Source organism: Doryrhamphus excisus, chromosome 7 (genome assembly GCF_030265055.1).
Source record: "Doryrhamphus excisus isolate RoL2022-K1 chromosome 7, RoL_Dexc_1.0, whole genome shotgun sequence".
Taxonomy (NCBI): Eukaryota; Metazoa; Chordata; class Actinopteri; order Syngnathiformes; family Syngnathidae; genus Doryrhamphus; species Doryrhamphus excisus.
In genome coordinates this window covers 19,960,206-19,977,502 of record NC_080472.1, presented here as the reverse complement: position 1 = coordinate 19,977,502, position 17,297 = coordinate 19,960,206, and the positions used below count along the sequence as shown (strand labels likewise).

At 44.7% G+C, this 17,297-nt stretch overlaps 2 protein-coding genes across 3 annotated transcripts; both read right to left on the bottom strand.

Moving 5' to 3' along the window:
• Positions 1-180: 180 nt before the first annotated feature.
• Positions 181-6,830, bottom strand: tcp11l2 (t-complex 11, testis-specific-like 2). The gene is made up of 10 exons (XM_058078304.1): positions 6,707-6,830; positions 4,798-4,966; positions 4,587-4,719; positions 3,303-3,423; positions 2,991-3,214; positions 1,993-2,129; positions 1,752-1,924; positions 1,507-1,688; positions 1,260-1,432; positions 181-1,196 (listed from the first exon to the last, which is right to left on the bottom strand). Exons 2-10 carry the CDS (start codon positions 4,952-4,954, stop codon positions 937-939), a joined length of 1,560 nt encoding a protein of 519 aa, XP_057934287.1. The 5' UTR covers positions 4,955-4,966; positions 6,707-6,830; the 3' UTR covers positions 181-936.
• Positions 6,831-7,188: 358 nt separating this feature from the next.
• scyl2 (SCY1 like pseudokinase 2) lies at positions 7,189-15,893 on the bottom strand. Of its 2 annotated transcripts, XM_058077414.1 has the most exons (19): positions 15,730-15,893; positions 14,635-14,831; positions 14,401-14,558; positions 13,344-13,488; positions 13,108-13,257; positions 12,817-13,038; positions 12,610-12,726; positions 12,398-12,523; positions 11,180-11,356; positions 11,066-11,077; positions 10,862-10,984; positions 10,671-10,784; positions 10,464-10,596; positions 10,262-10,380; positions 9,706-9,806; positions 9,560-9,629; positions 9,403-9,486; positions 9,197-9,319; positions 7,189-9,115 (listed from the first exon to the last, which is right to left on the bottom strand). In XM_058077414.1, the coding sequence occupies exons 2-19, from the start codon at positions 14,809-14,811 to the stop codon at positions 8,522-8,524; spliced, it is 2,745 nt and encodes a 914-aa protein (XP_057933397.1). In that variant the 5' UTR covers positions 14,812-14,831; positions 15,730-15,893; the 3' UTR covers positions 7,189-8,521. The 2 variants fall into 2 exon arrangements, with proteins under 2 accessions (XP_057933397.1, XP_057933398.1); XM_058077415.1 differs by lacking the exon at positions 11,066-11,077.
• Positions 15,894-17,297: the final 1,404 nt, after the last annotated feature.

The window sequence follows — 17,297 nt, the reverse complement described above, 5'->3', positions numbered from 1 at the left end:
GTCCATATAAAGCAGAAGAATAATAGTGAACAATCTAACAGTATTGTTGTGGTTTTTACGAGTACAAGTAAACGTACCAGAGCTGCCTAGAGACAGGAAAGGATGTTTATCGCAGCGTATTATTGCACTGAATAGGCAACATTAGGGTGAACTAAATGGAAGCCCACAATTTTGTGTGTTTTTACTTATTTTTATTATGTTAACTGTATTACAGAATAAAACAGTAACAACTTCCCACATATTTATGTAAACATAGGTAAATAATTGCTTTTCTTTGTGCATCTTTGAGTCCACATTGAACACAGAATCCCTCGGAGTTCAGCACCTTTTGGTTCAATCAGCCACTGCGGAAATACTGTAACAGCTACAGTACCACATCAAGTAACGCAAAATCCAACCAGTCACACCAAATCGATATAACACAATCTGAATAAGATGACGTACACCTGTCAGACAGTCCCACAATTAAACAAGCAAAAATGATAAAAATGCATTCATGCAGACAAATATATATTTGTAAATCCCTAACGAATAATGAATTCCATGAGGAGGGTGCTATGTTGTTTAATAGTATCTCTTTAAATTGTCCTTGCTAGATCAGACTTATTATATAAAACCTTTAATAGTCATAATTTGTTGTATGTAAAGAATCTGAAACGCTACTGTGCGGCTCTTCTAAATATAATAGCTATATTCTTGTTTGATGTAAGAAATGTACCAAACCCCTGCCCTTTTACCGTCAAATGACTAGAAATATGAAAATTCTAGAATATAAGTTTAAAAAAACAACAAGAAAACGGATTAACGTAACACTGCAGTACTTCCCACTGCTAAATTGGAAGTGTTTTTGCAGCTAGCTGAAAGGACGGAAGTCCGGTTTGCTGTTCTGGTGTGACTAGTAAAAGGACGAAAAAACACGCTGCACGTAGACGAGGTTCAGTTGGAGGTAACGGGGTCCTGAGCAGAGTCCTGAGGAGGAGAAGCTGGCGGACTGCTGTTGAACATCAGCTTCCTGATGATGTCGGCGTAAAAAGGTCCATAGACGGCCTTGTTGTAGTGGACCAGGGAGATGAACTTGGCTGCCAGCGACGCTAGCTCAGTGCGGATGGCGGCCAGGCCGGCTGGTGTTTGTTCAAGTCTGGCTTGGGGTTTCGGGTCACAGATGAGCACCGTGAAATACTGTCGGATGCGGTCCTCTGTGGGGGCACACATGACACATTAGGACCCGCCAGTCAAAAAGGTAACTCGACAGAACGTACCAACTAGAGTGCGGATGGGGTTGTCCTTCTGGGCAATGCTGCAGATCTGCCCCGTGAGTGTGGCCTGTAGCTCCGGAGTCAGCGTTGGGTAGTTCCTCTCCGCCAACGACTTGTTCAGCTCGTTGCAGATCTGAGCGCTGACGCCCACCAGTGCCTCCTCCAGGTTGAAATTCCTAAATACGGAGAAAACAGGAAGAAACTGAGTACAGTACGCCGCCGCACATGGGCGCCATCTACGTGTACTCACGGGTTGTGCATGTCGTCCAGCAGCACGCTTGTCATCCTCTTGAGACGCTCCGACAAGGGCGACAGACCCTGGATGGGCCCCCCGATGGTGCTGTAGACGATGAGGAGCACCTCGTTCACCGCCTGGTACTGCCTGAGCTGACCCTGAACCTCCCGCAGACGCGTCTCATCAGTCATCCAGGTCTAAGAGGACCAGAGCAATTTCAGTGCTAGATCTTTCCAATGGATTACAAAGAAAAGTCAAACCTCAGGGAGCGGATGCTTGCTGGAGTCCCATGAGAGCATGTGGAGGAAGGCAACATTGAGGACCTGAAAGGGTCCGGGCACCCATTTCTGTCCTTTACTTCGCTCGCTTGTCTCCTGTGTGAGCAGCTCCTCCAGAGACATTTTGATCCAGGCGGTGGTGTTGTCCAAAGCACCTACAGGAAGTGGACTCGGTCAGGAGCTGAGGAGAAGGCCCGAGGAGAGGGAGTCGTGGCTCACTCACCAGGCGTCTTGTCCAGGATGCTCTGGAACTTGGCCCTCTCGTATTCGATGCTCTGCTTCTGCATCACAGGCCTCATGTTGTCAATGGTGAAGTTGACCATGTCGGCCTTCATCAGGTCCAGCACACGGAAAATCTCCCTAGTGTGGACCGTTTAAAAACTTGACATTGTACTCCCACGGTCACCTTCACACTAGTATTACACAATATAGTAGACATAATCCGAGAAAATGCGCCATTCAAAAATATTCTTCCGGACATGTGGACGGGAAGCGATGTTGGGGATTCAGAGTTGAGTTTCAGCTGGGATTATTATGTTATTATTGTACCGGCCAATGAGAGCCTACCTAACCAGTGATCATGTCTGGTGCTTGTGTTACTAGTGACACCTAGTGGCCAGTGGAGACTACAGTTCCCCAAAGCCTTTTAATGCCTTAAATTGTATATGTATTTTACTTCATGTCGCCATTTTTATGGTAATGGTTGAATTTCATTTGAACATGCATCAGATTACAATTGAATGCATCCCATAATCAGTTCACAGTTCCACATGTCCAAAAGGAGTAGGAAGAAGCAAAGCTTATTAAATCCTACCCCTCCATCTGGTACTTTTACAATCAGTAACTGTTACATTTGTTCACTTCCTGCTTTCCTAATATAGTTTAAGGTTCATTCATTCATTCATTTTCTACCGCTTATCCTCACGAGGGTCGCGGGGGTGCTGGAGCCTATCCCAGCCGTCTTCGGGCGAGAGGCGGGGTACACCCTGGACTGGTGGCCAGCTAATCACAGGGCACATATAGACAAACAACCATTCACACTCACATTCATACCTATGGACAATTTGGAGTCGCTAATTAACCTAGCATGTTTTTGCAATGTGAGAGGAAACCGGAGTACCCGGAGAAAACCCACATGAAATAATGTAAAATTAAAATAAAACGACCAATCACTGCTTCGTACGGTCTTTACATGACGTTGCTCCTTCCGTTTCGAGTTACCTGAACAGTGCCACGATGTTGTCCGTGCTCTCCCGCAGCTTCTTGATCTCCTCGTCCCTGACCGGGGCGCACAGCTTGCCCATCACCGTGATGATGTAGGAGGCCAGGCCCGCTATGTCCACCGCATCGTTGTCCACCTGCTGTCGGATCAGTTCCATATCCAGCACCTCTGTGATCTGGGTCCGCATGCGGTTGGCGCCCGGGTTGAGGAAGGACAGTAAGATCTGTGCGACGAGGGGGGACGGATTGAACGCTTTGAATGGATGGGTTTTAGCGTGGAGGTGATTTTGGACTACGAGCAAAGCAAAACACCTCTCGGATTTCCTGCAGCAGTCTGATGGCCTGCTGGTACTCTGGCGGGTCGTCGTTCAGCTCAGACTCCAGGACGTCCCAGAAGGCCTTGTGGACATTGTCACGCACCCTCTTCAATAAGCTGCACATAGACGTGAACACGCATTGATGAAAGAACATGTTTTTCTTGACTCTAATAAGGCAGGGGCTGTTTTCTTGCTAAATTATATTTTCATAATAAAATAATAAAATAATAAAATAATAAAATAATAAAATAATAAAATAATAAAATAATAAAATAATAAAATAATAAAATAATAAAATAATAAAATAATAAAATAATTAAATAATTAAATAATTAAATAATTAAATAATTAAATAATTAAATAATTAAATAATTAAATAATTAAATAATTAAAAAAACAAATATATTAATGTTTCATCTGTGCTTTGTGTATTGCTGCATGAAGTCATTTTCACTATTGCGCAAGAGCTGGAAAGATCTTCTTTGAAAACTAACAACACCAGTTTTGCCGGTTTTTACCGGCTGCCGTCGGTTTTATACGGCGTGTCGCTGGAACGGTGCCTACACTGCGAGCCTGGACAGGAGATAATTAGCGGGCCTGACTTGTGCAAATATTTGCAAGTGAATGTGAGCCCAAGTCATGACACCTTTCCCTGACAGAGTGACATGATGATAATAATACTCCGTTCCAACGCCATATTCTACGACCACACTTTCTTATTATCCGCGGATCACACTGATGGGCAAGGGTGCATTCTGGAACACCGGAGTTTCAACCTTGTCATTTTAGAATGGAGGTCTACCACTGGCTGGTTGAATGGTTCGCCCTAAACAAAACCAATACTTGAAACTTCTTCATAGAAGTCTCTGCAAATAGTTCTTGAATTTTCTTATATTTTAGTCTGCAAACATTTTGTTGCCGCATTATGTGATCAAAACTCTTTTCTGTATTTTCAATCTTCAGTAAAGCAATTGACTGGACTGAAGCTGGGCTTCAATCCATCCAAGGAAGAAGCCTGCTCTTTTATGCGGTGCTCGAGTCCCACTCATGCAGGGGTGGTACCCTTACCCTAGGTTGATAAGTGGCGTGTAGGTTTGTGTCTGTATCTAACTGTATCTAAGAGGAGCCAGATTAGAAGACCCAGGTCAAGTCTCTCAACTGGTCTCGGAACACTTCGGAAAGTCTGGGCCTCTCTAGTCTGCCCCCGCAACCTGACCTCAGCCATAGATAGAAAGATGGCTAGATAAGCCAAAGTCTGGTGAAATGATGTGCTAATTACCTGTCCTCGGGTAGTCTGTGCGGCTCCAGTTGGAAGTTGCGGTTGACGACGATCTCGTGGAACAAGCTGAGATTGGAGAGGTCCCTCGCCGATCCCATGACCTCGTCCAGGGTCAGCGTTTTAGGCGGGCTCGCTGGGGAGACAAAGAGACGGATGGCGGATGAAACAAGAACGTGTCTACTGAGGGACAGAAGAGGGCGGGGACGCTCACAGGAGGGCGTGCAGTGCTTGCTGGAGCCCTCGCTAGTGAAGCTCTCGCGGGAGCAGTCCATGTCGCTGGCCGACGCCGTGCTGTCGCAGCGCTCCGACGACGACTCCCCGTCGTCGCTGCTCGAGGTGGAGGACGGCCGCTCGTCGTTCAGAGGCATCTTGGCTTACAGCTGGGGGGGGGGGGTAGACACAGCTGCAGTCAAAACAACCGAATCATGACACCTAGGTGGGATGAAGGGTGTCTCCATGACAACGCAGGAAAATACAGGACTCCTCAACCAAGCACAGGCTCTGGCCTTTTTCTCGGTAGTGTTCAAGTGTGTCCCCTAGTGGCCGTGAGTAGTTTAAATGATGATGTCAGAATAGCGGCGCTACCGCCAATGCACGATGCTCTGCTGTATATAACATATATAAAATATACACAACAGAAAACACAGATACTTGTAGGAAATCTACATAGATTAGAACTAAAAAAAAACTAGTAGAAACAATAATATCGGTATTTGGATCCGCCCACCTTTACATCAGCGTGATGCCATGTCATGTGATACGTCTTTCCACAATCTCACCTGGGATTGCTTGTTTTCTTAGATTGACTAAATTTAGGCAGGTGTCTAATATTATCTACCAAGTGCACACTGGCGGGGGTGACCTCCCCCAGGACAGTTGTGTTCCTGGTCTCGGTTATCTGAAGCCAAAAATGAATGCCTACTCCCATTTTGTTTAAAGATAGTACGTGAAGAGGGGTGTGTGTGTGTGTGTGTATGCTTGCTGCCTTCATTACATCATCCGCGCCAGCAGATAGCTGGGTCACAGGATAAAGCAGCAGGCCAATTTTCACGGATTATCCAGACAGATTCCGGAAAACTGACATTGGGATTACGTCTATCAGCCGCTGTCCATTCCTGACAAAGTGGGTGACAGAAATATGGAAAACTACCACATTTCGCATTTTAAAGTTGACATTGACTATCAATCCATACATCCATTTTCTGCAGCGGAACAGGTTTCCCTGCTACATTGTTATTTTTCACAGATAATAACCAAAAAGAAAAGAGTTAAAATAAATAACTCACTCTTGAATCCAGGAATAAGAATATCATGATACACAATTCCAGTGAAACCCCACACATTTTGAGATTCAGTCTTCTCAGCTGGCCAAAACATGTTTTTTTTTTCGTGTTAGAATGCAACTTTATTCTCGTAAAACTACAGCTATTTTTTCCAATTCCAAAAGGCACACTACTAATGTTATATGAGTGAAATAAATGTCAATACTATCTGCAAAATATGATACAATGTTATATTTATTTTACTCGGGTATTTTACGTTCAAGTGTACGAACAAAGACAGCATCTGAGGTTCTCATTGCTGCAGCACAACGTAAACAAAGCAGGGGGTTCGAGGAGGCGGGGCTTACAAAACACGGACATTCTCCATTGGCGTGCAGCTCCTGTCTATCATCCCTAGATGGAAACTCTTTGGTTCCATGGCAGTGCACATGGATCAAAGAATAACCACACACGGCCGAGTACCAGGTACACGTGACTTGGGCCGAAGCCCAAAACAAGAACATGAACCAGAACATTTCTGCAAAATAAACCCAAAGAACGACATCTGTTACTTTCATAAAACTAATGCAGCACTTTTATGGCGCTTTATTTACACTCTTTGCTGAATTCTTATGGTTAATAATATTGTTGTTGTAGTCGTGTTTGCGAGTAACAAAACAAGTGTAATTGATGAATTTTGGGTAGTCTTGTGAGGAAAACAAACGCCCCCAGCTGCTAATGTGACGACTGTAAACAAGCAACACCATTAAAACAAAACGAGCGCTGCACGCGACAATAAGATACAATAGTATAGCATATATATTATGTATGTATACATACATTAAAATGTGTTCTTACCTTATTAGAGTCTCTTGAAACGAGACTGGTGAAGAAACGGTTGGTTTACGAAGTCAAGTTTGTCCGTTTCCTGTTAGAATGGTGACGGTTTAAAGGTCCTTCGTTCCAACAGAGGAGCTCGAGGACAAACGGATGAAAACATTTTTGACACGCGGGGGTGTGTAGTTCAAGACTACGCACAATGAGTAAAAATTGACGACGTCTCGACCTAATAAAGCATATAAATCAAATTGTTTAGCATTAATGCAACTATAAATGTAAATATGTGGATATAATTTGATCAGATAAAGATGGAGTAGGTGGAGTTCGTTGAGTGACTCCCCCCCACTAAATTAATTGGTACGCTCCGCCTGGCTTCATGTGGGAGGTCTTTGTTTACGGATGTGACTTCACTAAAGGATCAATTTACACGTATTCGATGACAATGTATTCAAATATGTATTCACCAACAAAACTTTTTAAATGAAATAAATCCACTACAGTATCTTTTTATCGTTTATTGTTAGTTTCGTCATTATTCTGCTTTCCAGATATTTTCAAAAGATGCAGATTGTCACTTGTGTGGTATGTAACTGTGATATGACTGCAGAAAATCCATATTCAAACATCTATGTACACGTGTGCAGATGTCACGGTGTTAGTCGTAAATAATGAGCACATCGTAATGACTGTGTACTTTACTTTATATGTAACGCTTTTCTTTTGATTGAGGCCCTTCCTCAGGTCATCATCATCATCATCATGGAATCACACAACACAAACATGACAGCAGTAGCATATGTTGACATATCCAGAGGAACACAACATGACCGCAGTGCATTTTCATTAAAAACCCAAGATTAAATAGTGAGCAAACTGCATTAGGCAGTTAAATGGACGCTGTCGGTCAGTGCAATCCCATCAGAAATCATTATTATTGCACGATTCACTCTAAGGCCTCCTATTTTTTAAAAACTCTTATCACACAAAAATAAAACCGCAGAGGCCACTTTTTAAAATCAACAGCATGTTTACACTTCTTGATATCATCGACACAGCTCCTCAGACTGCTGAAAAGTGCAGAAATTGAAATATTTTGTCATTTAAATGTGAAAAGTAAGCAATTGTACACTCTGGTTTGTGTGTGTAAAACAGGAATTATTTGAAGAAAAAAAATGCTAAATGTTCATTGGTAAAAAAAAAGCATGACAAATCAATACAAGTTGACCCTTGTAAGGCACAACAGCCTACGCACTGTTTCACCTTGTACGTTACCCTCAGCATGAGCATCTCGCTCTGAGGAACACTCCGTAACAGGAGTCAGTCATACTGCAATAAAAAGGAGCTGAAATGGATCCTATAACACAAGTGAGAGAATGCAAGCTTCGGATGATACAGGAATGATGTTTAAAATAACAAAATTACTGGCGCTGCAGACATTGTTGCCATGAAGATAGCCTGTCAAAAGAGCTTCCTGATTTGTCCAAGGGGGACTTCCTGGATGCTACACGTCCGGCTACCTCACCCCAGACATGCGGACCGTCCTCTTAATAGTCTGAAAGCTGGAATAAGACGAGTCAGAATCATAGAGTATCATTTGTGATTTATGTCATCGAGTAGAAAAAGAGTAGGAAACCCACAGCTTTGTATATAAGACAGCATATAAGAAGAATTTGTCTTTGTGGTCAAATAGAAATGGAATCAAGAATGTGCAGAATGTGAGCGAGATCCTAAATAGACACAGCAAAAGACCCTTGAGTGAATTTTTTTCCCAATTCAACTCTTCACATTCAACCGGTGTCACCTTTTGCAAGAACCCGCTCCTCGTGTTCCCTTTCAGCCGAATAAGTCTTTCAGGTCATTGTTGGCAGATGTGCTGTGCTTAAGCCCGCTTTGGTTCATGCTCACGGGAGTCTGAGAGAAGTTCTGCGGGCTGAAAAAAGGGTTAGCTTGCATGCCGAACCCGCCCATGCCTGCCGAAGCTCCTTGCATTGTAGTCTGAGCGTTCTGGGCCGAAGCAAACTGGCCGAGCCAAGGGGTGTGGCTTCCGGGCGCCGCCTTCGGACCCATTTGGTTGAGTGTGACTTTGGGTTTGTTGGATGTGAAAAGGCTGTCTAGAGCAGACAGGTCCGGTCCTTTGCTCATCTGCCCGGCGGGTGCTTGATTGTGTGCGAGGGCGCCAAAGTTGGGGGCGCTGGTGGTGGTGGCCATCCCGGCGTAGACGTTGGGGCCTGGAGGCCGCATGCTCATCCCCATGCCCGCCGTGTGGAAGCCCATGCCGGGATTGAAACCGTTGGACACCGGGGCACCCATGGCGCCCACAGGGAAGGCGGGGGCGCCTTGCCCCAAAGATGGCCGAGGCTTGTCGGCCATTGACATACTGTTTAGAGACGCCATGTTGTTTAGGAGACTGCTGGTCAGATCCTTTGTCTGCAACACAGAAGACAAGCCAGTCAAGGAAGAGTATTTTGGCGAACAGAAATGCGGTTGCATTTCGGGTGGCGCCTTTGCCTGCGAGTTGCTCCCGGCGGGCGGTTTGATGCTCTGCGGCGCCAGCGGCTGCTGACTCCTCAGTTTGGCCGCCTGCTCTTGTTCCTTTGCCAGTCGCTGCTTCTCCTCTAGCGTCAGAGACATCTGAAGTGGACACAGAAAGGGCAGAACGTCAATTAGGTGGACGAGGTTCAAATACCACAAAAGGTCGAATCAAATCTCTGTACCCTATTGGGCTGTGGGGCCACCGCCGCCGCCGCTCCATTCTCCTTCCCGTTGACCCCTCCTGCGCTGCCAAAAATGTCATCGATCTGAAAACAAATCCAGGCTGAATGAAGCACACCTTTGAAATGCAAACAAGAGTCTTTATTGTTCTTGACTCACCTGGTTTGCAGAGGACGCAGGGATCTTGGTCTCCTCTGTTTGCTTCCCTGTGGTGGAGATGTTCAGACTCCTGATAGAAGAGAAGGAAGAACAATTATTGAAGAAAAAGGAGGAGCCTTTTGGTGCTTATTGAAATCATGTGACACCTCTGCTGCTCCTGCATGATGTGCAGCTGCTCCAGCTTGGTCTTGTGCTCGGCCTCCATGCGGCTCAGCATGTCTCGGATGACCACCATGAAGGAGTTGAACTGGAAAACAGGTCGCAATAGCATTAGTGCATTGTTTAGGATGTTGTGGCAATGTGTGCAAAGGATGACCAACCACAGGGCACATATAGACAAACAACCATTCACACTCACATTCATACCTATGGACAATTTGGAGTCGCCAATTAACCTAGCATGTTTTTGGAATGTGGGTGGAAACCGGAGTACCCGGAGAAAACCAACACATAGGGGAGAACATGCAAACTCCACACAGAGATGGCCGAGGGTGGGATTGAACTTGGGTCTCCTAGCTGTGAGGTCTGGACGCTAACCACTCGATCGCCGTGCAGCCCCATATAAGGATTATTGCATTTAATTAGTGGACATTTTATTTACCGTTTAAGTACTGAAATAAACTGAAAGTACTGAAATAAAAAAATAAAGCAGAAAAACAGTTGCAAATGCAGGACATCTTTGTGGGAACAACGAAAGGCTACCTGGTTAAGGTTGAGGTTGTTGTCGATGCTGAGCGACACAAGGTGCGGCAGGCTCTTGCTAGCCAGATTCTCCTTGGGGATGCCCAGCTTCTTGTGACTGAAGGTGCACTTGTAGATTCCTGCAACGAGAACAGTCTTGTAGTCTGCCAGGAACGCGATAATGATGATGATGATGAGGAGGAGTAGGAAGCGCTGCGCTCACCCAGGATCCCCATGAGCACCGCTGGCTCCCTGGAGGGGATCTGCTGCAGGAAGGGGAGGATCTCGTCGATGACAAACCACTTGTCGAGGTACTCCAAGATCTTTCCCAGACACACCAGTGAGTTCACACGCACCTGAGTGGCGACAAAGTGGAAAAAGTCCATATGTGTGTGTATGTGAATTGCGATAAGTGGCTAGAAAAACTCACGGCGAGCGAGGAGGTTTGCAGACAGGCGGATTTGATTCGAGGAATGAGGGCGTTCTTCATGGAGGGATACTCGATCAGGTTGGCGAACGTCGGGATGATGTTGAGGCACAGCTCCTGGAAGAGGTTAGAAAATGGACACAAGACAGTGTAAGTCATCACATACATATTCCGAAGACGCTAAACGGTTGCACCTGGATCTGCACGGAGGGAGCTTCCAGGGCTCTGTAAACCATCGGCAGCACGCTGTTCTTGATGTCCTCCGGTGGCGTTTTGGTCAAGAGGAGATCCATTTTTTGCAGGAAGATGAGCAGGATCTGTGCAGGGACACAGTTATGAAAGGACAACTTGGACAAGACTCAACTACTGCATGTGGGCGGACATAGCTGTTGGCCTACCATGTTACTAGCCTGAAGAAGCATGGGAAGCATCACAGAGAAGACAAGTCTGACATAGTGATACAGCAAGGCTCCATTTCTTTTCTTTTTTTTGTTTGTTGTTGTTGTTTATACCTGGATAGGCTCCTGCTGCTTGAAGACGGGCGTGAGGTCGGGCAAGATGAGGCGCACGTACTCCTCCTTGGTGCACTCCTCGGCGATGAGCAGCACGTTGGGCAGCACAAAGGGAACCATGTCCGGGTTGACAAACTCTGAGGTGAGCGACGGCAGAATGCGGTAGATCACCACCCTCTGGAAATAAGACCGATGTTTTGATATCCTGGCGTGTTTCGTTGGTGGTGGCGTGCAACGGTGCTGGAATCTTCTAGAGCATTCATTCATTTTGGTGACCAGCCAATCACAGGGCACATATAGACAAACAACCATTCACACTCACATTCATACCTATGGACAATTAACCAAGCATGTTTTTGGAATGTGGGAGAAAACCCATGCATGCACAGGGAGAACATGCAAACTCCACACAGAGATGGCCGAGGGTGGAATTGAACTCGGGTCTGCTAGCTGTGAGGTCTGCGAGCTAACCACTCACGCGCCGTGCAGCCCACCAACAATATTTTTCATTCATTCATTAATTTTCTACCGCTTATCCTCACAAGGGGGTGCTGGGAGCCTATCCCAGCTGTCTTCGGGCGAGAGGCGGGGTCCACCCAGGACTGGTGGCCAGCCAATCACAGGCCACATATAGACAAACAACCATTCACACTCACATTCATACCTATGGACAATTTGGAGTCGCCAATTAACCTAGCATGTTTTTGGAATGTGGGAGGAAACCCACGCATGCACGGGGAGAACATGCAAACTCCACACAGAGATGGCCGACAGTGGGATTGAACCTGGGTCTCCTAGCTGTGCGCTAACCACTCAACCGCCGTGTTTATATATGCCAAAATCATCCTGTTTTTTGGGACCTTTTGCAAAAAGGCTTGTCAAAGATCATTTCTTTGGTGAAAGCATCCTCTGGTTTTAATGCCCTTAAGCAAAAACACAAAGGCACACTTCATAAGAGGACCTTTGATTGGCATTTTTGCAGTAGGCTCTTAAATGGAATGACTTTGTTGTCGTTCTAGAGTCGTCGATGGTTTTGACATCCCTTTGGAAGCAGTTAGATACGTGAGTAAGCTCCTATCCTTAGACAAGAACCAGGTCTGCGCGCTATCCACTCGAACACCGTACAGAGCAGTATTATGATTCGTGTACCCTAACAGCCTTCTGTGTCTTATTTTAAATCATGATCACATGACCAGATATGATATATATGATATATACCTTGGGGAGTTTGGGCAGGACTTTTGGGAGGCCTTTGTAGAATTGGGACTTTTGGAGGTTGTCCCTCTGGAAGAGCGAGTCAAAGTACTGGAGTGTCACTGCGCCCACGTCATCGAAAAACGGGATCTGGCATCCACACACACACAATAAAGAGAAAAATGTCAAGATTCAATCATGATGATGATGATGATGTGTCATGAGAGGACGTGCACCTTTGTCATCTGGTCGGCGTCTGGTCGGACGTTGGGCGTGACGCTGAGCAGCATTTTAACATGGTCTCGCACCTCCTCTGGTACCTTACTCAGCAATGCTGGACTGATGTTGGTGAGCTACGATAAAAAGGAAGCAAGATTACAATAGCGGCTAAGTGTTCCGTCGGCATGACGTCATCATCCTGCCCCACCCGCACCCCCCCACACCTGGTCAAGCTGCCTGCTGAAGCTCTTAAAAATGTCATGCTTGTTGACTTGGAAAACAGGCTTGCCCTCATTGAAGACGGCGTGCACGACCACGCCCAGTGAGTACATGTCGGAGGCCGTGTCACAGCTGACTGACAGGATGTACTCCGGGGCCAGGTACTCGGGGTTGGGGAGGCAGAGCGGTGGGAGGTTGGGCTCCCATTCCTTGCAGGAGTACTTGGGCTGCAGTGGGGGTTGAAGACAAGATTTGCACGGGACTGATTGCCACAAAAAAAAAATGTGAAAACTCACCTCCGCGTCAGATGGGTTGCTTGTTGAAATACTGAAATCAAAACCCATTATCTTCCACGAGCCGCTCTTATTGAGGATAACATTCTCTGGGCACAAGTTGCCGTGGACCATTTTGACTCCGCTGTGCAGGAAGGACAAACCCTCCGAGATCTAAACAGATTTAATGGACAGCTTTTGAATTTGATGGCGTTTTAGCCCCACGCACACCAAAAAATGACGACTGAGTACTCACTCACCTGTAGCAGGCCGTACTTTGTCTCCACGTCATACAGCTTATACTCCTTGATGTCATTGGGCACCGGGCTGGGCAGGTTGTCCCACTGGCCAAGCACGTTGGACAAACTGGCGAAAACGGGCTCCGTGCAGAAGGCCAGACAGTCTCTGATGGAGGGATAATGAGTGGATGGAAGAAACTCTCATTTTGGTGTCAAGAGTCTTTCCAAAATCTGATCTTTACATCCAAAAGCTACTTGGAACTAAGGATCGACGGATAGATGGTAACGGTAATGGTTGAATTTCATTTGAACATGCATCAGATTAATTGAATGCATCCCATAATCAGTTCACAGTTCCACATGTCCAAAAGGAGTAGGAAGAAGCAAAACTTATTAAATCCTACCCCTCCATCTGGTACTTTTACAATCAGTAACTGTTACATTTGTTCACTTCCTGCTTTCCATAATACAGGGCCGATATTTGCGTTCTTTACTTGAATCGGTATCGGTCGATACGCGCGTGGTTTCACCGATGTATTTTTCCACCGCATGATTTACAGACAGGCATCCGCCGGGCAGCTTTGTGATGCCGGAGGACCCTGCAACACACGCAGTCGCTGTACTCCTCCGACACTTCATCAAGAGTGGTGAATCACAACAAGGGTACGTTTTCGACTTTTAAGTTGGGGGGTGCGTCTCACTGCGGAGGAGCAGTCATCACATCGATATTTGATAAAACTTAAACTACGACAAATGTTTTGCTTGAGACCTGTAATATTTGTTATGATTGTCATTTTTTTCATGTAAATTGAGGGAGCAAAAGCAGTATCGGCCACAAATATCGGCCATCGGCTAAGGGTGATGGAAAAAAATCGATATCGATCCGAAAAAAACCATATCGGTCGATCCCTACTTATAACCTCTAAATTGTCAACAGATGTAAATATTTGCCCTGTGGTTGGCTGGGGACCAGTCCAGGGTGTACCCCGCCTCTCACCCAATAGACAGCTGGGATAGGCTCCAGCTCACCCGTGACCCTAATGAGGTCAAGCTGGATGGATGGATATGTTTGTGTCACCTTGACTCTTCCAGAGGATGTTGCACCGTCAGGAGACGGGGGTGCCGCAGCCTCGTCAGCTGTTGTACCCCTCGCTTCAGGGAGTCGATAATTTGGTCCTTGTCGAATTTCTGGTACTTGTCGATCATCTTCTTGTCAAACACAAACACAGCCACTTCCTGGAGAGGACCAAACACACGTCAAGGAAGCTATAAACACGTAAATGATGGAGGGTTTATGTTCGACGTATATAACCTGTTTGGTGGACTTCTTTGTGCCGTTGTAGATCCTCCAGCACATACCTGGACCGCCGCTGGCAATGTGTCGGCCCACCTCAAACTCCCGCGTCACGGGGTTGCCCATGACGGCGCTGGTGACGTCGGCCGTCACTTTCGTCACCGTGCTTTTCAGCTTGTTCAGCATGGACTCCATGTCGAAGGCGGACCAGGAAGCTGGAAGGAAGCAGGGGACTGTTAGCATCACCAGCTAAACTGTACACTCAGGTTAAGGGATGATTTTTTTCTGTGTTAAACTGGGCTTTCGAAATACCTCAGGCGGTGAAGAGGTGTTACTCAACAGGAAGTCGGACAAAAGAACACAACTGAACACATGTTGATGTCACTGCACAGCACTTTGGATACAGTGGTGGTAGATTAAAATATATTTTGTACACGTTACAATTAATTAGATGAGATTGAGAGCTGTGATTCAACAATGAAGCAATGATTCAATTACTGTGTCATCACATTTCCAACCCTCATTGCCAACAACTAATCACATTTTTGTTTTCTTCATAAGCAATCTGATCGCGTTTAAACGTCCTACGAATAGGTTTATGCGACAATTATTTACATGTTGTTTTCTAAATTTGGACGTTCTAAAGTCCAAGTGGAGCGATTAAATAAACAAATCACATTATGGCTGGTTAGCTAGTGGCGCAGGCTAACTGTTAGCTTTCAGCATTGGCTGTCTTAAAAGGCTAAATATTCATGACAGCTCGGTGTGCTTTATCACATTTAAACACAATGTAAGCAATTACTTGATATATAATGCATATCGATACCGAGTGTATTTATCTGACAATATAATCAGTAAACAGCAAACAGTAAACAGTATGCCCCACTAGCTACATTGATGTTAGCAAGGAATAACCCTTCTAATCTCATTTTAACTCATCCATATTTGTCATATATAACATTAGACATTAATTCTGCTTGGTGTTGTGACTTGCGATTCAAATAATTCAGTGACGCTAACTAGCCGACAATGCGCAGTCCTAACACCACAGCCATGGCAAGAGTCCCGTTTGATTGACAAAAAACACCAGCGCCAAATATTCCCGTAACTTACATTTATAGGACGTCTTCAAGTGATTCCCCCTTTAAAAAAATAAAAGCAGACTCCAAAGGAGCGCTGTCACTGAAGACTGTGACTCACAGCGCTCATGTTTTCAAGTCGCATACGGAATTAGCTAGCATGCTAGGCTAGCAAGAGCATAATGCTACTTCCGGGTTGAGTCGCGTACGTCGACGTCACGTTTGGCTCGTGGGTATTTTGCAATAATTCCGATATAATGTATATAATAATAATAGACAATTGTAAAATGAGGACACACGCCATGTTCAGTAAATTTAATGTACATATTTGGTCAACACAAAAGACTAATTTCAACGACATTACATTTAGAGGAAACATTTTCCTGCTTATTTATTGAATCATTTACTTTTTTAAAGGAGTCAGGGTAATTTGGCGTGTCTCTATTAGAAATATTATAATATTAAATTTAATAATATAAATAAAAAAATAAATATGAATAATATTTATATATAAATATTATAATATTAAATAATAAAATACATAATATTAGATTAATATTTGAAATATACTATTATAGTGATTTACTCTGCATTGTTATGGCTGTGTACTTAACTATGCCTCAATGACACAGCAGTTAATTCTTATTGTGTTTAAGTGCTATCTATGATGAAAAAAATTGAGAACTTTAGTCAATTGCATCATTTTATTGACACCAATAAACTACACAACGGCAAATGTCCCATGCACAATTCATGACAACCCTCAATGCATCACCCAATACAGGGCGACACACTGGAGGGCGACTTGCACCTCTATTTAAACATCAGAACATGGCAAATGTTTTATTTATTAGTGAGCATCACCGCATCAAATGCATACATATCTCTATGCAACTAATATATTTTTAAAGGGGACCTATTATGCTTTTTCCACATTTCTGACCTATAAATGTAGTTAGAATGTAGTATTCTTGTGTTAAACGATGCCAAAGTTTCAGATAATGATGTTTGCGCATTTGGAAGTTTGGGATGGCCCAAAACACAAGGTTTAAAAAGGTGTGGTAAAACTGCCCTTTTGTGATGTCACAGAGGGACGGCCGTCCTTATATGGTTCATAGGTAGGAGGCACTTTGGGTGTTTGACCAATCACAGCGGAGTGGGCGTGCGTGGAGGCAAAAGAAAAAGAAATACATAATACACAGTAAAACTAATTTAAACTAATAACAAGAAAATAGCTAACCAGTAAAACCGATTTCCTATTTCCCAAGACTGTACACAAATGAGAGTACACAATGCACAGAACACAAACTCATGGTGTCAGATAAATAGAGAAAACATATGTACATATACACATTATATTCAAATACACAGCGTGTATTTAGAATGACAAACAAAACTAAATACATGTCCATGCACACTGAATGACCTAAAACACATGGACACGCAATGTCTGCTGACATTACATCATTAAGTTACAATAGAAGTCTGAACGCTTGCGTAAAAGTGTGATGCCCCTCCACACCACTACGTGGCAGTAACGACACAAAGCACAGCCAACGAAGTGCATCATGGGTAAGACCTTTGGATAAAACCAACGTGTTG